Source organism: Brassica rapa, chromosome A06, assembly GCF_000309985.2.
Source record: "Brassica rapa cultivar Chiifu-401-42 chromosome A06, CAAS_Brap_v3.01, whole genome shotgun sequence".
Lineage (NCBI taxonomy): Eukaryota > Viridiplantae > Streptophyta > Magnoliopsida > Brassicales > Brassicaceae > Brassica > Brassica rapa.
In genome coordinates, this window is record NC_024800.2 from 8,440,466 (window position 1) to 8,461,755 (window position 21,290).

At 38.5% G+C, this 21,290-nt stretch overlaps 4 protein-coding genes and 2 non-coding genes across 6 annotated transcripts; 3 read left to right on the forward strand and 3 right to left on the reverse strand.

Annotated features, from left to right (window-relative positions):
- Positions 1-3,007: 3,007 nt before the first annotated feature.
- Positions 3,008-6,797, forward strand: LOC117126060. The gene is made up of 7 exons (XM_033273428.1): positions 3,008-3,871; positions 4,189-4,818; positions 4,897-5,085; positions 5,161-5,289; positions 5,384-5,703; positions 6,018-6,099; positions 6,183-6,797. Exons 1-7 carry the CDS (start codon positions 3,008-3,010, stop codon positions 6,795-6,797), a joined length of 2,829 nt encoding a protein of 942 aa, XP_033129319.1.
- Positions 6,798-8,663: 1,866 nt separating this feature from the next.
- Positions 8,664-10,658, reverse strand: LOC117126061. Its single transcript, XM_033273429.1, has 3 exons — positions 9,753-10,658; positions 8,819-9,628; positions 8,664-8,744 (listed from the first exon to the last, which is right to left on the reverse strand). The coding sequence occupies exons 1-3, from the start codon at positions 10,656-10,658 to the stop codon at positions 8,664-8,666; spliced, it is 1,797 nt and encodes a 598-aa protein (XP_033129320.1).
- Positions 10,659-13,943: 3,285 nt separating this feature from the next.
- LOC103872804 (ER lumen protein-retaining receptor erd-2.2) lies at positions 13,944-15,929 on the reverse strand. Its single transcript, XM_009151246.3, has 6 exons — positions 15,372-15,929; positions 15,086-15,285; positions 14,731-14,871; positions 14,551-14,631; positions 14,333-14,457; positions 13,944-14,231 (listed from the first exon to the last, which is right to left on the reverse strand). The coding sequence occupies exons 1-6, from the start codon at positions 15,691-15,693 to the stop codon at positions 14,183-14,185; spliced, it is 918 nt and encodes a 305-aa protein (XP_009149494.2). The 5' UTR covers positions 15,694-15,929; the 3' UTR covers positions 13,944-14,182.
- Positions 15,930-16,098: 169 nt separating this feature from the next.
- LOC103872806 (DNA ligase 1) lies at positions 16,099-17,833 on the forward strand. Its single transcript, XM_009151247.3, has 4 exons — positions 16,099-16,474; positions 16,560-16,718; positions 16,824-16,894; positions 17,259-17,833. The coding sequence occupies exons 1-4, from the start codon at positions 16,187-16,189 to the stop codon at positions 17,560-17,562; spliced, it is 822 nt and encodes a 273-aa protein (XP_009149495.1). The 5' UTR covers positions 16,099-16,186; the 3' UTR covers positions 17,563-17,833.
- Positions 17,834-19,378: 1,545 nt separating this feature from the next.
- On the forward strand, positions 19,379-19,469 carry LOC117126326. The gene has a single exon (XR_004448901.1). It is a non-coding gene; the product is annotated as a small nucleolar RNA Z161/Z228 (small nucleolar RNA).
- A 1,629-nt stretch (positions 19,470-21,098) lies between these two features.
- On the reverse strand, positions 21,099-21,182 carry TRNAL-CAA. Its single transcript has one exon. It is a non-coding gene; the product is annotated as a tRNA-Leu (tRNA).
- Between the last annotated feature and the right edge of the window lie 108 nt (positions 21,183-21,290).

Here is a 21,290-nt window from a genome sequence, read left to right on the forward strand (position 1 = left end):
TATGGTCATCATCCTACACTTTCTAATATAAACATTTATAATACTTTTCGTAAACCGTGAGTTCAAAACGGTTTGTATTGTATCCATTAGTCAAAATAATAATTAAATCATGCACAAATGGTGATTCACAGCTTGAACTACAATACATGTATCTAATATACAACTAACCATTTATTAACATACAACTAATATTAGTCTTATACTATTATTTAACTAGCACAATAGATCATTTGTTTTTTATTTGCAACATAATTTTTCTTTTGACATCAATTTGCAACATAATTTAGAGTAAAAGAATGGGAAAATCTTATCTATTAAAAGAGAAGTACCATTTTTATCTACTACAAAATAGTCATACTAGAAATCTAGGTCCATATATTCAAATAATTTTTTTATTGTTTACATTATTTTTATTTAATGTATAACATTTCTAAATATTTACAAAGATATTAATAGCAAATTCATTTTAACTATAATTTAAATTTTAGTTTTAGGAATAACAAAATCTGTTGAGAAAAAATCTGAAAAAATCTTTTTAAAAATTTAAATATTCTTTTAATTAATGCACTGATTAATTTCGAAATTAGTAGTATAACATTATTATAAATTAATTTTAATTAAATTTTTATTATAAACAAAATAATGAAATTATATGCTAATTTTATAAATTTTATAAGTATATTCTACATTATATTAAAATGGAAGTAATTAATGAATTACATATTAAAATTATTTTTTTTTGTGCAAAGATATTAAAATTATGTTGAATTGGTTAAAACAACATATTTGAAAAAAAATTTCATTAAGATAAATAAATAAAATATCATTCACAGGTTAAAGTGATTAAAATATCATTCACCTTTTAAAATGATTAATACTCATAAATTACGTAATAATTTTTACAAAAAATAAAATTGTTAACATATGTTAAATTTTAATATTTAGAACTATATATTATTTATTATGTTATTTTTAAAATGACAGCAATATATTATCATAAATTATTATATACAAAATAATATAAAATTTTGTATCTATAAATAAAATGTTATCCGCACGGGTGTGCGGATTAAAATCTAGTGAATATTTATGAAAAGTAGCTCATAAAGGGAATGAACATATTTTTATGCTAAAGTGTGTTTTTGTTAACATAAATATTTTTTTTTAAACTATTAAATCTCATATACCATTATTATTTGAAACTCTTAACTATAATATAGATTGATATCAAACTAATACATATACCACAAAATCTTAATTCATGAACTACTACCGGTTATTAAACTACAATATTCTCAAATCTAATTGATATCTATATATTTTGAATCGGCCATTTACAGATTTAGTTACCAAACAGCTTTTAGGTAATAATTTAAACTTTATATGGTATCTAAAACCAAATTCAAAGATATTTCAATTGAAAATTATAAACATATAATTATTAGCTAAGATTACGACATGATTTAGTTGAGATTGTAACCCGTTACGTCAATAACATTGAATTCAAATATAATCTGTCCAATTTTATTTATATATCAAAATATAACAATACTAATAAAAGCAAAAGTTTTGTTTATTTTTGAAGTTTTTTTTTTGTTTTTTGCTGAAAAAAAAACTTTGAAACGAGTATTTGATTGCATGTTTTAAATGTTTTGGGAGATATAGAAATTAATTATATATATCCGGGATATCGTTCTATAAACAAAATTCTACTTTCATTGTGTAATCGATATTTTCGTACATTTATAAACGCTTTTGCCAAGATGGGTAACACTTAGACTATGAAGATATGCAAATATTTTTGTGTTCAAGAATATTCTGAAATTATTGACTATAATACTATATGATTTTCACTACGCATAAACTTTTCTCACCATATCGACAAATCTATCTGAAACAATACAACTCAACGGGTTCGACTGGTGACCACTCTGGAAACAAGAGGAACGAATAGAAAATGAACGTAAAAGAAAAAAATTGCATTATATCGCTCATTTCTTGAGTCTCAAAGATATAGCATATCCACATAAGTTTAGGCAAAAAATATACAATTTCGTTAACACGTAACTGAATCACATAATTTTTATAGAGATAGCAAAAGATGACCCCATTTCATTACCGTTCACGAAAATATATTGCAAGTGTATAAAGTAAATACCATGCATGTTCTTTATAATTTAATCCGTCTATAAACTTCATATGCACCTCTCTAAAAATAAAAATGTTAAATAATATGCACAAAAATAGTATATCTTTTGTTACATTTATATGTAAATACATAATCAAAATTACAAATTCATATCAAATAAAAACTTTAAATTTCAAAAATAAACCCGCGCTTTTAAGCGCGGGTCAAAATCTAGTCTTTGTTTAAATTTTGAACCCACTAAATTTTTTAGAAAAGACTATTATATTTAGAGAATTTGCGGTGCATATACAAGCATAACCCACATATATGCGGTGATGGATTTTCGGAGTTAAAGGCGACGTGTTTTTTTTTAATGACAACACTACCCCTACACACATTAGCTCGATACCTACGAGACGTTTCCATCATTACGCGTGATGCAAGAATAATATTATCACTACAATCGAAACAGTTCGAATTTACTACATACATCTCTCTCCACCACCTTTATTTTCTCCGCAACACAATACAACTCAACTCTTTCATCCAAATTCATCCAAAATCAGAAATATGGTGTCATAAATCTTTCTTTTATCTCGTTCCGGTTTCAGTTTCACACGTCTCGTTGCCGTCTCAGTTCCGGTCACCTGTCTGATGAAGAATCACCAGCGTAATCATCGATTCAATCTCGGCGATAAATCCCTCACAGACGAACCCACAGTTATCAGAGTTTGTTAAATCGAGATCTGTCACATTTATATACGCCGTAAGTACTTGTCTCTTTCTTTTCCCCTTTCGATTCACCCAACAGTTTTTAGGGCTCATACATGGTCATGTAATCTTCGTTCAATATCAGATCTCTCTCCGGCACATGCATTGATGGCAAATACGGAGACAATCGAACTACCACCTCGTTTTTTTCCTCTTGGGGAAGAACCGGTTGGATTAAGAGTCACTCCATATCACAAACCAGGAGGCCTCAGACTCATTCTAGACACTCTCGATCCTGAAGAAGTTGATGTTATTAAGCGGTCACCTTTCGGAAAGTTCCTCGAGCTCGCCGACCAGACACCCTACTCCGGCCGTCTAGGACGATACATGCTTTCCAGACAGCTGAAAGTTCGAAAAAAGTACGAGGCATGGTTCCTTTTTGCGGAGAACCCAATAAGATTCTCACTGAGAGAGTTTGCCACTGTAACCGGCCTACCGTGTGGAAAATACCCTAGCCCACCGTCGAAAGCCACGGAGAAACTCATATCTGAACAGCCATACTACAACGTCCTATTTGGCATGCTTAAGGAAGTAACTGTATCATCTGTCATCCGGATGCTCAAGCGTAAGACGGTCACCTCACAAGAGACTAGAATCAAGTACGCCCTTCTCGCAATCCTTGCCTATGTGATTCTTCCAACCACTCACATCGCAAAAATATCAGTTGAGCACGCCGAGAAGATTAAAGACCTTGACGAGTTCTTCGCTTACCCGTGGGGCCGACTGTCCTTTGAGATGTTGATTAGCAGTATAAAGGAAAAAGACGAGCTAAATCTTACGCAAAGCACCATCGCTCTCCCGGGATACGTTCAGTCCCTTCAGATGGTGATGACCAGAGCTGTTCCCGCGCTCACTGAAATTGTCACTCAAGACTCTGCATCGGATGTTGCTGGAGACGCGGACTTTTCTCAAACCCCCCCTAGGAACGGCATCAAGCCAGCACACGCAAGGACGTTGGACACAGCTAAAAATGTATGTTACTCAACCCAACCACACTTTTTTTTGTTCATTAATTTCATCCCCTATTATACACACATCACGCTCAATAGCCGTACATCAGCATCAGTTTATAGATATGTTAAACGTAGCACGTGTAGCAGTATAATCTTCGAATTGGCCATACATTATAGAGGAAATTAACCGTTTATACATGCTATTGTAAATAATATCCGGCTAACATATATTCTAGTCACAAATATATCATAGTCACAAATATCCGGCTAACCAATATCTTACTCACTTTTATATACACAAACTCGCATCTAACTTAAACCTTTTTTCCCACACAGGTGAGCGTGACTCATATCATCCCACAAGACACAGACGTGGAGGTTGACGAGGCGGAACTGTGCTTCTCCGACGAGGAAGATGATACAAGAGTAGATTCAATGGTCAGACTAATCAAAGATGGGTCGCGTTTTTCAAACCAATTATTCAAAGGCGGAGCTACCAAGGCCGATATAGAGCTCATGCGCGAGAAGGCAGATGAGGCAGCCGGGGGTAGGAAGAAGCGAAAGAGGAAAATTCCAATGCAAACGCCCAACAACTCCGACGATGTTCATGCTCCTCCAATCGACAAAGGCATATCAAAAGCTGACATTGACAGGGTTGAAGGCAAGGTTGATGACCTTCGTGAATCATTCAATCAATTCCAAGAGATAATCAAGAAGCATATCTCAGACAACTCCGCTCACCTGCTCGTCTGTCAGAACAACTATCAGAAGATACTAGACTCAGTAGGTACTTTTCAGTCTCAGTCAATCCGGCAAACACGCGTTCGAACTCCAACTGACAACCAGACGCTTGATGCCTCAAAGGACCGCCCTACAACGACTCCCATTCAGACCAGCAGAGAAGGCATCGATACTGACATCATAAGATCTGTGATATCCAATGTCCAGAAGACCTACGGGGACAAGGTATACGCGTTGCTTAAATGCCCCCCCATAACTTTTTTGTACGGCTAAGCACTCTCACTGATAACCCTTTTGTTGCAGGGTCCATCTTTACCAGCCTCCACCCCACATACAGACGATGTGAGCGACAGCGGGGACGGGGGCGACCCTATACCTGATGAGAATATTGACAAGGAAAATTACACTCTACCATTACAAACCATCAATGACCAAGACCCACCTGATAATTCACGTGTTGCGACAAGCGTCAAGAAGACGAATGTTGACAGGGTATATCCAAGTCTCAAAGCCATTTATATGTTGTATGGATAGACCGCAACTCACTCACAATTTTTGTCGTTGCAGGGACCACATATGCCAGACGTCGGTGATCTCGTAAATTCTTATATTATCGACAAGGACATTGGCAACAACCAGCAAACTCTGTCAGGCAACGCACACCGTGATTCAAACCTACAAGAAGATCTCTCATCTGTAAGTATTGTTTATCCACCAACCAGTTTATAAACTAGAATTCAGTTCCATACAGTCCACACAAACTAATGAAGTTTTAATGTTCCCATTACAGCCATCCTTTTCTCTGGGCCTGACGCAGGAAGAAGTGCAGCTGGTAGAAGACCAAATTCTAGAGCCGACCGTTAGAGAGGACACGGAAGTAGTCGGCAAGCCACCGAGCAGCCCTCCAGATATCCAAGCCAACGCCCCGGCGCCCACTAGGAAAAGCAATCGCCTCAAGACAGTCTCAAAACTGATTGTAGGTGTATATGAGTGCGACAAAGGCACACTATCTCGTTTCAGCGAAGCATACCCTGGCGCACTGAACAACAATGCGTCCATAGACTATCCTACCAAGTTCAGCAAGCTTTCTGATATCTTGAAGACAACTAAGTAAGCACCATATTTTTCTTTATCATTTATATACTGACTTCACCACACTTTCCCACCCCACACAACCCAGTTAACCGTATATATAATGGTTAGCTATCAAACACACAAGTTAGGTAATGCTTTAGCCGGCTAACATATCTCCACGCCAATTGTTAGCTGTCCAACCGCACATTATATATAATTCGTTAGCCGGCCAACACATTTTTTACTATAATTGTTAGCTGTCTAAACCCTCGTGTTTGGTAACGTGCTAGCCGGCTAACACATTTTACTCTGACTAAAGAGGAATCTTATACATTTGGTCATGTTTTCAGGTCCATTACAGTAGGTGGCATATCTGTATCTGCGAAAGACCTTATTGAAATTGAACAGAGGACCAAATCACTATCGCCCAAGGTATGCGTTCCATCAGTTTGTATATTTTCCATTAAGTAAATGTCGTTTAAGCATGCCTTACGTCTTTGTTTTATATTTGGTAGATGTTTGATGTATTGATGCACCACATCGGGATAATGATGATGCCTCTATCAAACTCCAGTCAAAGTTATTTGTTCCTCGACACCAAATTTGTCTCCATCCTCTCCAAGAACTACCCACGGTTCAAGAAATCTTCTCAGAAAGAGGATTTTGTCTTCACTCCGAACCTGGTGGAAATACTAGACCGACATGAATCACAGACAGGAGAGGTAGAGCGCATCTACTTCCCTTTCAACCTCGACCAGGCACATTGGATCGGCCTATGCTTTGACCGCAACACCTGGAAGCTGCTTGTTCTCGATTGCAACACATCCTACAAAAGTGATTCGCTCACGGCAAAAGAACTTGCACCAACAGCCCAGATGCTCCCTTACCTTCTGACGCAAGCTTGTCGCAAGCTGGAACCTGAGCGCCTTAATCCATTGACCGTGGAGAGGGCCAGACAGATCCCACAAAACCGTAAACACGCAGACTCTGGTGTCACAGCAGCACTGCTCATGCAAGCTCACGCGGCCGGGGGCATAGAGGCATGCAGACACCTGTCTACGGATTTGGTGAAACAAGAGGCAAAAAGGCTGGCTGTTATGATTTTCGAGAAAAACGCAGGTCCAATCTGAGTTGCCGGATACTGACCCTCTTATCCCAGTTTTATGTCTGTTTAACTATCGTTCCATGTGATATATTTATGTTTTGAGACTCAGCTACCTTTTGTTCCAGTCATCTCTTTTTTATTTGCTGCATCTATATAACGACATTCGGCATTCCAAATCGTTATCTATCAGTAAAAGAGTCTTAACCAAAGTTTACTCTGAAATTACCAACAGATAGAATTAGACCGGCTTTTGCAAAACCGGTTTAGCTAGAGGCCAATTTGAATGTCTGTTTTGGTTCGCACATTCATATTTTGGTTAAATGTCGGTTTTGATATATAATAGATAATCACGCCTCATTCTTATCGAACTTTATCTAGCCGCCTCACGTTTCAGAAACAGATATATCAAGACATGAAAGGATCAGGTTCCTCATCATCAACCCCCCGCAGGCTCAATAGCCCAAAATTCTGCTTCTGTGGCATCCCTGCATCCTTCACCAAGTCCTGGACAGACAAAAACCCAGGCAGGTTGTTCTATGGATGCTCTCGATACCAGGTTAGTTGATTTCCAATTAAGTATGCCCCTATCGTTTTTCCAAATCATTGTAACTAGTTTGTTTGTTTTTCCGTAAATTTTGTCAGGAACAAGGATGCGGCTTTTTTGAATGGCACGACGAGGGAGAAGTGACGGGATGGCCAAAGAGGTCACTTATTGAAGCACGCGACGAAATTAGACAGAAGAACATTGAAATTAAGAGGCTAATGAACACTGTAGACATGTTACGAGCAAAGCTTAGGGGAGAAAGTTCTGACGGTGTTCATCAGAAAAGGAATTACGTTGAACAAATCCACCAGGAGGCATCGGTCGTCGCACCACATCACAGTTGGAAGGATTTCTTGTTTGGCTGCTTTCGACAGTATTAGCATCATGCAGTACTAGGGGGAGGGGGTCAACCCCCAGATGTTTCATTTATCTGTTGTCAAATTACGGCTAATCTCGTTACATTTTCCGTTTTAACCGGCTAATCTTCTAAATATCCCGATGGAATCAATGTTGTCTTCTACCTTTTTCGGTATATCCACTTTTTTGAATGTTGTCCTAATTTTTATCTTATTAAAGCTAATCGTTTATCTAACCGGTTAATCGTACTAAATCTCTCGACGCAATTCTTGTTGTTTTGCACTCTTCATCTTGTTAAAACGTTAGTAACCGTCTAAGTTTACTCTCATGTACTTCTAACCGGATAAAGTAACATACCAGAAACCGACGTTTAAGCCTAGTTGACCTGGCACGATTCAATAACCGTCTAAGTCTTTTGTCCATGAGCTGTTAACCGGATAATGTAACAATTCAAGAACACTGTGTAAGTCTATTCTCATGTAAGTTGTTCTATATTTTAACTTAACAAAGCTATAGCAACCGCCTAAGTATATGTCATGTACTTTTAACCGGATAATGTTGCAAATCAGAGTCAATGTACGTTTTTTAAACCGATTAAACTTGGAGAAACGGATAAACTCGAAATGACCGGCTAAATTATATGTAGCCATCCAAGACGCCTATTAACTGCAATGTAACCGTCTAAGTTGTAGAACAAGAATTGCAGTTATCCGGATATAGTGACACAAACAAGTCAAATCATGAAATAACTCGTTGCTAAACAAACACAAATATAAAGGGGGGGGGGGGAAATGCTTTATTTATTATAACAATACGAACTCATACATGATCCTCTTACACTACTTTGGGTCTAAACACTTATTCATACCAACATATCACAACATCAAAAGGGAAAGCAAACTTGTGTATTATAAACCCAAAGCAACCACCGGCTTTCATTACATCTCCCATCGCATAGCACCCCCCACCCCCTACTCCACTCCTTACTGATCATATTGCTTGCTTGCAAGTAGCACGGTTATGCCCCATACCCTTGCAACGGCTACAGTACCTTTTACGTATCTTCTTCATCTGCACATGCAACACACACATGTTTACTATACATAGACACGTTCATCACACCAAGCAATGTTCACAATACCTACCAGGACTTCACCACGGGAGAAGAACCTCTTCTTTCTTGGTCTGCCGGGAGGACGACGAGTTGCTGGCGGATTCAGAGTAAGGGCAGATACCTCACTAGCGATCATAGCGGTGTTGTCAAGCTCAATCGGCGGCAATATATTGCTTACATACGCCCCCTTCAAATACTTCATTGTGTAGACCTCATCCACAAGACCTTCTACACTAATGTTTGCTTTCAAGGCAGCCGCAATGGCATGAGAACATGGTATACTCAGGCTTTGGAATTCAAAGCATGAGCACGACTTGTCTGCCAAATTGACTACAAATAAAGCTCCTTTCAGATCCTGCACCTCATATTCATTGACATCAACCTTCCTTACATTATACCCCCCACAGATCTCAAAGTTCGCAGCAAGAATACTGTTAACCTTGGGTGTCAACCCAGTGTCAACGTCCTGGATCGAGTCACGTCGTGTCGTAAACCAGCTCATCAGCTTAGTCCGAATGAACTCAACCAACGGCACGATCGGATACTCACGCGCGTCACGAAGCACAGAATTCCAAGACTCCGCAAGGTTGCTCGTCATGATGTTGTATCGCCTGCCGGGGAAATGAGATCTTGTCCAATGTTCAAGCCCTATATCAATCAGGTAGTCAGCACACGCTTGATTGATAGAACTAATTTCGGCGAATGTTTCATAAAACATGCCCATCCTAAACGCCCTAGCTGCCTTTGAAACAAGATATCCAAGCTGCCTCTGCCTGAAGTTGGTCCGAATGTTTCTCTTTAGGTGGACGATGCATGCACAATGGCCAGCGTTTGGATACACCTACCAAAGAAACAAGAACATCTTAAAGAGTATAATAACCGGCCAAGTAGGTATATATCCATATTTTCACTTAAAACGGATGCGGCTATTAGTTTTATTAGCCGATCAATTTATCCGGAAATACCTTGCTTAGTCCTTGATAGATAGACGCGTGTCTGTCGGAAACAAACACAACACCGCTCTGATTAGGAACGAACGTCGATAATTTCTCGAAAAACCACTCCCACGACTTGTCGTTTTCTCCATCAACCACAGCAAAGGCCAAGGGATAGATTTGATAGTTCCCATCCTGAGCAGAAGCGGTTAACAGACAGCCTGCATACTTTCCTCTTAGATGCGTACCGTCTATGACCACAACCTTACGCATAAATTCAAAGCCTTTCACACTTGCTCCCATAGCGATGAACATATACTTGAAACGCCGACCCACGCCCTCCACGTACTCTGTATCAAGATGGGCCAATGTCCCTGGGTTAGCTTCAATAAGGCGCTGCAGATAATTTGGAAGGCTTTGGTACGAAGCACCGCAAGATCCCTTAGCGAACTCAACCGCTGCTTCCCGTGAACGCCACGCTTTCCAGTAGGAAATGTTTACAGCATGATCGCCCCTCATCACCTGCCTAATCTCCCCTGGCCGCGGACCAACACCCGTTCCGGTGAACTGCTGCTTGAGCATCTCCCCTATGACGCTATATGTCGCCTGTCTCTGGTATCCAGCACGCTCATCAACGCTGCAACTGTGCCCCCCACGTAGCTTACGAATTTCATACAGGCTCGAGCCCTTGACAAGGACTGCATAGACCCGCCACATACATGACACTCCAGAACACTCAAGCACCATAACAGAAGGTGACGACCTTGCACAACGGTAAACAAACTTCTGCTTGATTGCATATAAGGCCATATGTTGCTTGAACTCGTCTCGGTTCTTAAATGTCTTGCCCACGTAAAGGTCTTTATCACTGGACCCCACACAACCTTCAGACGTCAAAAACAGGAAACCAATGTCAGCAATTCCGGGGCGCAACATCTAGATACCCATAATTCAATTTTTAAAACAACTATGTTATTCAGGCTATTATCATGTTTATCCGACACAACAATCTTTTTTGATTGATTTCATAATTTTTTTGCAAGCATTAAACGAAGGTGCGATTAGCATGACATTCCCACCCAGATAATACTCCAATGATTCAATGGGTTTAAGACAACTATAACCGTAACAAAAGCATACTTGGCCGGTTTATATACTATATTTAGGACCTAAATGCACACGAAAATTAAAACCTACATAACCGTTTTCCCAAACGCATAACCATAACAAACATACATAACCGATTAATATATGAGTTACATCGAAGATTCAAAACAGTGCATAGCTGCACACAAAACAAAAACTGACATAACCGTTTTTTCCAAAACACATAGACATAACAAACATACATAGCCGGTAAATATCACACATGAAAAAAACAGTTTTCCATAAACCCAATACTGAAAATTGGTTTAGCCGAAACTTAAACCCAAATCGCCGGTTAATATAACATACATATCCTTATTCGATGAAGGTAATAATCCCTAAAACCCACCATCATCACCGCTGCCACCGGAAGAAGAATGTTGGTCCGGATCAGCCACTACTGTTGGGATAGGTTCTGCTGCGCCGACACAGCCTATAGTGAGTCCAGGCGCGACTGGTGCAACCACGGGTTTGCTGGTCTGAGGGACAGTGCTACCCGCAAGCGTGCTCTTAGATGATTCACCGATTTCAGCCACTGGCTGAACACCCTCACCCCTTGAAGCTACACAACAAATTGGAACAATAATCTTGCTATATATCAATTGCCTTGCATTATATAAACGGTCAAAGAATGATAAAAGGGCGCATGCATATACCCAAAAACTGCTCAAACGCAACTAACAATTCATTCCCCGTGTCAATGGCAGAGACAGCGTTGTCAATGGCTGAGACAGCGTTATTGATGGCAGAGGCAACGTGGGTCTGACTGGTTGCATGTGCCTCCACCGCATCAGTTTTAGTCGCACGAGGTTCTATATCCAAATCCTCACACGACCCCGTAGAAGAAATATCATTATCAGCTAGGGACGTGACAGCCAATGCACCACTATCAGGCCCAAGTGGGACACAAGGGTCATCTTCCACATCTTCATTCTCCCCTTCACGATCCGGGGCCACCCCACCAGGCAACACAAGATCGTCTCCATACAACCCTTTCCAAAAGGCCATAGGAGTTTCCATTGAATGTCTGCGGTCGACGTGGGTGAGGTCGAGGGGCACTGTCGGAGGGGCCTGTGGAGCCTCAGCTATCTGAGTCAGTGGCAAAGTGCACTCCTCTCCAACAATTGGTTCAGTGTGATCATGACCGACTCCTGACATGCAATATTATCCGGATAAGTTAACATATGGTTGCTATTTATAAACATTACCGGCCAAACCTAAGATAATATGTCTACACATCTTACCGCCTTGTGTCGCAACCGGAGTTGCCTCTGTCGACACGTGCGGGTCAGCCATTGTATCGTCCTCATCTTCGATCATTATTATCTCACGAGCAACAGCTTCATATCGTCTCTCAGCTTGTTCTTGCACTCGGTCCGACATATACATCTCTAGATCAACACGATGCAGCACCATCATTTCCTCTTCATTAAACAGTTCCTCCAGAATAGCTCTGCTGCATGTCATCCTTTCCCCTTGAACAAGCCCTGAAAATCAGTACGATATCGGTATGAGCTAACCGGTTAACCAAAATCATTTTTTATTAATGTATGATTATACTCACTTTCATACTCCCTCCTAGTAAATGCGTTCTGGGTGCTGTCAACAACAAACCTCTTTCTTCCAACCACGAAGTTGTCTCTACGGTTGTAATGGAACCTAGCAACACTCTCAGGCCCAATGGTAACGACTAGGATCAGCTCGGTGAACCACTCCCGCACACTCATCATGACGGGGATGTCAGCCGTTGTCGTTACGCTTATAGGCACAGACCTCCTCCCTAGCGGACCAAGTATCCAGGACGGGAACTGGTAAGACAGAACAATGGGGGTTCCCTCGCCCAAGACGTACCTCGCCCTCACTATCCCCAGCAAGTACTCGTACGTTTCATCTTGCCTTATCATCGCACCAAAGCCAAAGTCAGTCGGATCCGGGTGAAAATTCCATGCGCCATCGTTGTCCTTGTTCCATATACCCCGCCACAGCCTAACCAGCTTTGACATCTGTAAAAATATAAAATGACTTTTTAGTAAGCAAAGTACGAGACATATTTTATGACTACTATAATCGCATGCAAGACAAATCTTCTCACAAATTAAATTACAGGTTTAGAATGTCGGAAAATCATGAGGAAGATTAGACTGACATGCACACAACATTTAATGAAAACATTCTACTCTCCAAACAGTACGGAAGTAATATAAATGCTTGGAGTAACTCACCGAGATTATCCTCAAACGGAAAGGTGAGAGAGTGTTTTCTAGAGAGACATTAAAGACGAGCTAAAGAAAGTGATAGTTAAGTGTGTGTTTTTACTGCCCAATTATCACTCCTTATATAGAAGGAAACCTATACATATCGACTATATTACATGCAGACACGCATGTCCTATGCGAAAACGTGTGAAGCCTTGCGAAAAGGTTACGTTTTTTTAGGCAATATTAGTGGTCGAAACTATTGGCTACTCTCACATAATCGGGCTATGCCGATATAAACAGCGGTATATATGTATACATTTTCTAATGATTACATGCATGGAATGATTATAAATCGATTAAGCTTCTTACGTGAAAGGAGAAGCGATAGGGGTAACGCTGTCTTTTTGCACCCAACACAACTGGGCCTTGCCCTTGGGCCTTCCGTTTTTCCACAGACGCAAATATTGCCATCTTACTACATTTTCTATGCAAATCGCTCTTATATTTAAGCCCACTTAATGTTTATGCTTCCAATAAATTTTTTTTTTGCCTCCTCCACTGATCACAGTAGACAAACTCTAACATAACTAACCTTCATAACGCACACGCACTGTTTCTTGTATCACTTCACAAACTAATACAAAACACCCTATATCTCCAATCTCTCCATATCTTGTTTAAGCTATCCATGGTTTGGATGTTGTCGATCCATCTTGTTTTTTCCTTTCTTTTTGCCAAGATGTGTCAAACTTAGATTTTGCTTTGCAAATCTTCTTTCATTTATATGATATTTACGGTTTAGCAAAAAAAAAAGTCAGTCAATAAGCTCCACAGCCTCTGCATGTTTCACTGAAAAATAGTACTGAGGAAACAAAACTGACTTCACACTTCTTGGTGTCTTCCATAAATGTTCGAGAACATTACAGCGTTCTTAAGTTTGGTGTGTCAAATTATATGAACGTCACCACAACGAAATCCGATTAATTGACATTATTAGAAAAATTAATTCTAATCAAGACTTGTTTGCTAGCAAATATATGTAATATTATATCTCAAGTTGTATATAGTCATGAAACCTCAGTAAGAAGCTCGATCCATACAAGCTCAAGCTTCTTCTTACACCACACCTGATGGAAGACGAAGAACAAGCTGTCCACCCATTAAACTGTTTCCAAAAAAACAGACAGAAGTTCCAAGTCTTTTAGGCATTCAAAGGTTTTCAACAATAGTGTCTATAATTAACATCCTTCATTAATTTTGTTTTACCTCTGGACATAGTAATAACAGAAATCTGCAAGAATGAAGGTTTGGACGATTTCAGAGAGAAGGACCATTATAGGCCATAATCCATATCCTAATGCAGTCAGTAACCGCCCTCCCGAATCCAACACCTACATGCACCGTTTCATATAATCTTTCAGAAGCTGTAATGCGATAAAAACGATGATTAAAAGAGTTTATATTAAAATGTAACTCTCAAGAACCTGAAGGATCCAGTGTGCACAACTCAAGAACCTTGCGATTCCCAAAGCAAAAACGTAGTGTGCTGTGAATGGTTCCACAATCTGAGAATATATGTAAGACATTAACATTCGAAGAAGATTCAGAGACAACGTGATTTTAATTTTATTTAAAAACAAAGCAGATAAATGATTAATTAAGACCTGCGTGTTCTGCATCACTCTTAACTGAGGAAGAACTGAAACAGCTTCAAGATAAACACAGAACGCCCAGAAGAGCCTGTTTATGATGTGGTGACGCGTGGATGGATGAATGAGGAGTGATACAACAGCACATGGGACTACCTGGTGCAAACAAACCAAATATTAAAATGGAGTCAAGATTGTTAATAATGATTAAGCGAGTGTTTAATACCGAGATCCTAACAAAATAAATAACATGCACGTAGAGTCAGAACGAAGAGAGAGCCTTTAAGCATATGATTGGCCTCGAACTTCCCTTAAATCTAAGATAACTACTCAAAGAAAAAAAGAGAAACAAAGAGTTTGGTAACTTTACAACGTAGTAGATGGGAAAGTTGTCTTTGTCTTCCATATAAGTGGGTCTAAGCTTGAGACGTATCATATAGATGACCCAAAGGGTCGTCACCAACGTAGCAGAGTCGAGTAACGTGTGAAGATCAAATTCCATTACAAAGCTGCAATACAACCGCACGGCAAGAAACAGAGCCGTTAACTCCTGCGTCTTGAGAGATATCCCTGTTTCATCATCGATCACATTCACATGGAGGATCAAAAGGATTATAACAGAACAAGAGCATCCCAAAAATGAAATGTAATATAACCAGCGCAAGTCTTCTCCTTGGTAAGCTTGTAGATGAGAAGGGAGATGCCGAGGGCATGGACAGCCTCGGAAGCGATGAAAAGGTTGTCGTGCTCATGGACAATGACCTTGAGGAAGACGAGCACCGTCATTGCCGTAACCACTGCAAAAAACGCCTTTACCTTGGGAGGCTGCCGGCGAATCCATGACATCACTGTCTGAATCGGACTCTTCTCCGCCTTCATCGTTCTGATTCCCTCCACAGACACACAAACTCTCTCTCTCTGATTAATGATATGCCACACAATTATCAACTTCGTTTTCAATGGGAAACGAATCTGCATGTCTTAACGCAAGACACTTCTTTTGCGAAGAGGACACGTGGGGGGGGGGGGGGGGGGGGGGGGGGAAGCTAGAGTTGCTGTTAGGTCAGAGGCTGATAGTTTCTGTTTTTTTTCTAACGACTTGACTTGCAGCTACGTCTCTCTTTTCCGGATTAGAACTATTGGTTTACTTCGGCAAAACTCAATTTTACCGGGTTCTTCTTTAAACCGGCTAATTGCGGTTCGATTCAACTAATTAATGTCTTCCTTTTTAGTTCCCTTTGTTTCGGATTAGAGTATTGGTTTACTTCGGAAAAAAACTCTATTGTACCGGGTTCTTCTTTGAACCGACTAATATCGGTTCGATTCAAGTAATAAATGATTTTCCTTTTTGGTTTAGAAGATTAAAAACGACGCCGTTTTGAATTAGGGCATAACTGACCAAGGGGAGACACACAACAGCGGTTTCATTCTCAAATCTCTCCCCCAAGCTTGTTGGTAGAAGGAGAAGAAGATGACATCGGATGATGCTAAAGCTGTGAAGAAAGAGGAAGATGAGGACGACAACAAGAGCTTGGGTTCCTTGGTCAGGAAGAAGCCCTCAAACGCCAACAATGCAGGTTCGTCAGCTTCGAGGAAATTGAAGAAGGACGACGATGATGATGATGATAACAAACCCATCAAGTCATCTTTATCTGGGTCTCGTCCAAAGCCTGTTAAGAAGAAGGAGATTGATCAAGACGACGACGACGATGAGAAGCCTCTTTCCAAGAGGAGTTCCTCTCTTGTTGGCGTCTCAAAAGTTCGTTCTTTTCTCTTCTCTTTCCCTGTCTGAGTATCAATTCTTAAAGATGAGATTTGATGAAGGATTGTGTTGGTGTCTTTAGGAGAAAGAGTTGAAGAAAAAGAAGATGGAGAAAGAGAAAGAAGAAGAAGAGGCAAAGAAGAAGAAGAAGACAGTTAAAGAAGAAGGAGAAGTGAAGAAGAAGAAGAAGGAGAAGAAAGTGTATGATTTGCCTGGTCAGAAGAGAGACCAACCTGACGAGGTGTCTTTTGGACTCCTCCTTTTATTCTGTTTTGTGAGATTTGTGGCTAATTCGTTGTTTTTTTAAAGAACTTACATTGTTGGTTTTTTTTGTAATGATCCGCAGAGAGATCCACTTAGGATTTTCTACGAGTCACTTCACAATCAAGTCCCAACTAGCGAAATGGCTAAGATTTGGTGAGGCCTTTCTATTCATTCCTTTGTGTGCCTATAGTTTTGATAAGATGAGCAGTTTCAAATGTATATTGTTTTGGTGTGACTCTGATTATTATTATGTTTGAGTTGAAGACTTGTAGTATTCTGTTCTCGATTGTCTCTTGTGTGTGGTGGCATTGGCATTAAAGCTCTCATGAAATTCTTAACTTCATTTAACAGACTAACATTCTTCATAAGGAAAGGCGAGTCCTTTCAACAAACCAGCAACAGTACAAAGCATTATTATTATTACATCTCTGATTGGTTGTCGTGTGGGCTGTGTTCATCGTTTGCTTGAGATTGCTCTGTGCTTATTTGAAGACCCTTTTTTTTTTCTTATCTCCAGGTTGATGGAGTCAGGGTTGCTTCCAGCTGCAGAGGCAAAGAAAGTTCTTGAGAAGAAGTTGCAAAAGACTGGAAAGTTCAGCTCTCCAACCAAATCTGCAGCTTCCACCCCAAGAAGCGTCTCCAAATCAGCAGTGACCGAGAAGAAGGAAGTTAAAAAACCAGCATCTGAAGCTTTGTCAGGCAAAAAGAAAGGAAATGATTCGAAGAAGCGGAAGAAGGATTCTGATTCTGATGATGACGAATCTGACGATGATGATTTCGTGGCTAGCAGAGTCTCTAATAAGAAGGCAAGAGCCAAGTAGTTGGAAATTTAAAGACTCAGACATCTCGTTCCCTGATTTGAAACAATCTAATTGTGTTTCGAAATTGAATTCTGTAAGAGTAATGGCAGAGTTTTGTTTCTAGTCTATTTAACTGGCTCATTCTTCAGGTGTTCTCTTTCACCATTGGTAACTCTAGTTATTTTATCAAAACCTTAATATGTGTGTTCCTTTGTACACTTCTAAACTCTTATTATAAGAGTTGTTGTTGATGACCGTTTATTAAAAATGATTTAACTTGAAGTTGGTTGAATTGTGATAATCTTTTGCCAACGATGGTTTGTAAATGGATCAACAAGTAGCTTTCAGGTGATCTTTCATGGTTTTATTGCACACCCTTGCAATGGTATAGGTATATATATTGACTCTACAAAGAGAAGACAACATGCAGGGCCGTCTTTTAGCACGTTTAAATGGAGCGGTCGAACATGGTCCAAAATTTTAGAAGACCCATAATTTTTTTAATTTTAGTTGTAGTTATAAATTTAAAATCATTTATTTATTAAAAATCAGATAGCTATATTTAACTTAATTTTCGTATTTATTAACCAATAAATATAAATAAAAAAAATTGATTTTGTTTACATAACCAATGAAAATGCAATAAGTCAGGAAGAAATTAACATTTAAATCAATTATATTTTGGAAAGTAAAAAATAATTGTCGGTGTTTGATTTAATATTCAACGTAAATTTAGAAAGTTAATAATCTAATTTGATTATATTTGGGAAACCATTATTAATTAGTGATTGTAAATAAATAGAGAAATATATAAAATTTCAGCAACTTTTACAAAAAAAATAGTAAACACAAAGAAGAAACACTAATCTAAGCTTCTATCGAAAAGAAAACCGAGGAATCTCCAACTTCATGTTTAATCAAATCAAGAGTCCACGGTTTCGTTTTCTAACCACTATCCAGGTTCTAATGTTATATTAGTTTTCTTATATAGATTATAACTTATGATTGTGGATACAAAAAAAATTAAAAGAAAAAAGAAACTGAAAAATTTATAGTCCCGAAATGGTGCTTTTCATAAGTTTTTAATTATAAAACCAAAAGATGTTTCTTCCACTTGAATTAGATTGGTGTATTTATTATATATTACAACAATATTTTGTCAGAAAAGCATAAATTATTTCGAATTATTATAAAAGGTCTTGTTTTTTTTTGAACAGGGTCTCTGTAGAGTTTGAGACGGTCCTGACAACACGTAAGCATTGGAATCAGAGAATTCACATGTAAGTTTGTTGATTAGGTGTTTGGAGAGCTCTTCATACCTACCAGCTTTATAATCTTTCAATACCTTGATAAACCACTTAATATGTTTGCAAGTTCATCATGAAATGTTTCTTTCAAATAGTCAATGGTTTGAAATTTCCCTAAACAAAGAAAAAAAAAGCTTTTGTTCATTAAAACACAGATCAGATTCAACAGTGAATCCCTCTAGTATATCAAATCTATTTACTACTTTTCTTCTTCTTTCAGAAGAACACTTTCAGAATCGTTGAAGAAACAGAACCAAACGTAATGGGCCAGGAATGTAGATAACAAAACGAGCCCATTACTTCAAAACGTTGTCGTATCATATGCACAAATAAATAAACCCTAGGCTGTTTTGTTGCTTCATCATCCTTTAAAAGGCCACCTAGTCTTCTTTAACAATATCGCCGGTCTGAAACTTGTTCCTCTCCTCTCTCTTTTCTTATTTTTCCCATAGCTTTGATTTTGTTTTATTATGTTGCAAAAGAAAATTGATTAGTTTTTTTTTTTTGCTGAATGTGAAGCAAAGTAGAATATTCAGATGATGAGATTTGATCTAAAATTCTCACGACGGTCGTCTGAGACTATGTGTCGATTGATGTACCGATCGCTCTTCTCTGATGAATAAACTTTCTTCATTATCTAATCTACTTTTTAGTTTTAATAACCATAAATTTGTTGATTCATATTTTTAGAACTTTATATGCAGACGAGAGAGAGTCATCTCCCTTTCGTTTTTGTTTATCTTTGATTGCTTTATCTTCAGGTATATACCAAAAGAGTTTCGGTGATTATCTCATGTAATTGAAGCAACTTTTGTAGATGTCAACAATAATTGTTAAAAAATCAATTGACTACGTTTACTTGTTCTACTCTCTTAAATTAATGGTGTTAGGGGATTGTAGTGTGAAACATTGTATCGCTTATTATTGAATTCGAACTCGACAATGCAAACAATCACATCGGATGAATATCGTCCGAATCTCACTGAATTGCTAATTCTGTAAAACCTTATGACCTGTAGGATCATTTTCTTCAGCTGGGTTATCTAGGCGCGATTTGTTGTGAAGAAGGCAGTAAAAGCTCTGGACTGTAATTATTTTGATATTATTAATTATTTTTAAACAAGGGAAGAGCAAGTGTTGAAGAAGTCTTGCGGAAGCTATGCAACTGTTTTGGATTGGGATAAAAAAAGAATCAAAAGGGTTATGATCAAACATTTTTTGAATTCATTACAGATAAGACTTTATGTCATTGCAATCAATAGTTGTTTAGTGTTTTAGATTTAAACAAATCTTATAATTTCAGGAATATTACAAATCTATAGTTTAAAAACATAAATTACTCTCGACTTATCAATTTATCGGTGTACTTGTGTTTTGCACGTGCACTAGGTTAACCACAGTTTTGATACTCTTTTCAAACTTATCTATCAAAACACACACAAAATAAGCGTTTACCAAAAAAAAAACTGTCTTCTTCTAAAGGACTGACTGAAACCAAAAATAGAAAATGTATCCAGACCAGAATGTCGCAATATTCATCTGAGCTATGGGAGTTATGGGAGTTGTTGAAGAAAGACAACACAGTTGTTTACATGTGACATGGAGAAAAGGATTTGATGGTCTCATTGGCTGCTAATGACTGGTAAAATGAGAGAGCTGGACTCTAAATCTTGAAACCTCCATTGCCTTTGTGAAGGGTCTTTCTGTGTGTTGGGTTTAGGTATTGACTGGTTTGATTATAAGAATCAGTTGAAGAAGGCATAGCAATGGAACGTTGAAGTCTACTGATTAACATCCGGTGGTCATGTATAGCGGAACAACAAGTGTAACCTTGGGCGTCCAAGTTTCTTTAATCGGAATAGAAGTTATGTTTTAGATAATAGTATACGAAAAAGGTGCTCTAATCTTTTACCAACTCACTGACGTTACTTTGCTCTGATACAAGTAGTACATTGATAGATAGTTGTTCTCAGTTAACAGCAATCTGTATATTAATGGTAGATGACCAATTCTCTGACTATGAGATGAGACTTTTTTTTGTCAACCGATTATGAGATGAGACTAATATCCACGCATCTTTTTTAAGCCAACCTTTTTTACCATATGAATTGCCCACAAAATTCACAGAAGTGTTTGGTTGTGGGAAGGGGTTTAGTTTTTGAGTCCCATATTATGAAATTTTCAGTTGAAAAAAAAAAGAATTTCCCACAAAAGTCAGTTAGTTTTAGAGGGAAAAAGATTGAATAAAATTGTCAGAAGTGGGATTTGAACCCACGCCCTCTTTCGAAGACCAGAACTTGAGTCTGGCGCCTTAGACCACTCGGCCATCCTGACATCTTTGTTTAAAGAGCATCTAGGCTTTACATAATAAATAAAACCTTATTTTGCTTCTGTTAATGATGGTATCATGAGTGGTAAATGCAGAAGGGGATCTGAAGGTTC

What these genes read in the sequence shown, in the direction of transcription:
- LOC103872806 (XM_009151247.3), top strand. Translation starts at nt 16,187, where the DNA reads ATGACATCGGATGATGCTAAAGCTGTGAAGAAAGAGGAAGATGAGGAC. An exon ending in AGAGAGACCAACCTGACGAG is followed by an intron (nt 16,719 to 16,823) that starts GTGTCTTTTGGA and finishes AATGATCCGCAG; the next exon opens with AGAGATCCACTTAGGATTTT. An exon ending in AGCGAAATGGCTAAGATTTG is followed by an intron (nt 16,895 to 17,258) that starts GTGAGGCCTTTC and finishes TCTTATCTCCAG; the next exon opens with GTTGATGGAGTCAGGGTTGC.
- LOC117126060 (XM_033273428.1), top strand. Translation starts at nt 3,008, where the DNA reads ATGGCAAATACGGAGACAATCGAACTACCACCTCGTTTTTTTCCTCTT. An exon ending in AGAAGACCTACGGGGACAAG is followed by an intron (nt 4,819 to 4,896) that starts GTATACGCGTTG and finishes CTTTTGTTGCAG; the next exon opens with GGTCCATCTTTACCAGCCTC. An exon ending in CCAAATCACTATCGCCCAAG is followed by an intron (nt 6,100 to 6,182) that starts GTATGCGTTCCA and finishes TATATTTGGTAG; the next exon opens with ATGTTTGATGTATTGATGCA.
- LOC117126061 (XM_033273429.1), bottom strand. Translation starts at nt 10,658, where the DNA reads ATGTTGCGCCCCGGAATTGCTGACATTGGTTTCCTGTTTTTGACGTCT. An exon ending in TCTATCAAGGACTAAGCAAG is followed by an intron (nt 9,629 to 9,752) that starts GTATTTCCGGAT and finishes TTTCTTTGGTAG; the next exon opens with GTGTATCCAAACGCTGGCCA. An exon ending in TCTCCCGTGGTGAAGTCCTG is followed by an intron (nt 8,745 to 8,818) that starts GTAGGTATTGTG and finishes TTGCATGTGCAG; the next exon opens with ATGAAGAAGATACGTAAAAG.
- LOC103872804 (XM_009151246.3), bottom strand. Translation starts at nt 15,693, where the DNA reads ATGCAGATTCGTTTCCCATTGAAAACGAAGTTGATAATTGTGTGGCAT. An exon ending in ACTTTCCCATCTACTACGTT is followed by an intron (nt 14,872 to 15,085) that starts GTAAAGTTACCA and finishes TGTTTGCACCAG; the next exon opens with GTAGTCCCATGTGCTGTTGT. An exon ending in GTGCACACTGGATCCTTCAG is followed by an intron (nt 14,458 to 14,550) that starts GTTCTTGAGAGT and finishes CGGTGCATGTAG; the next exon opens with GTGTTGGATTCGGGAGGGCG.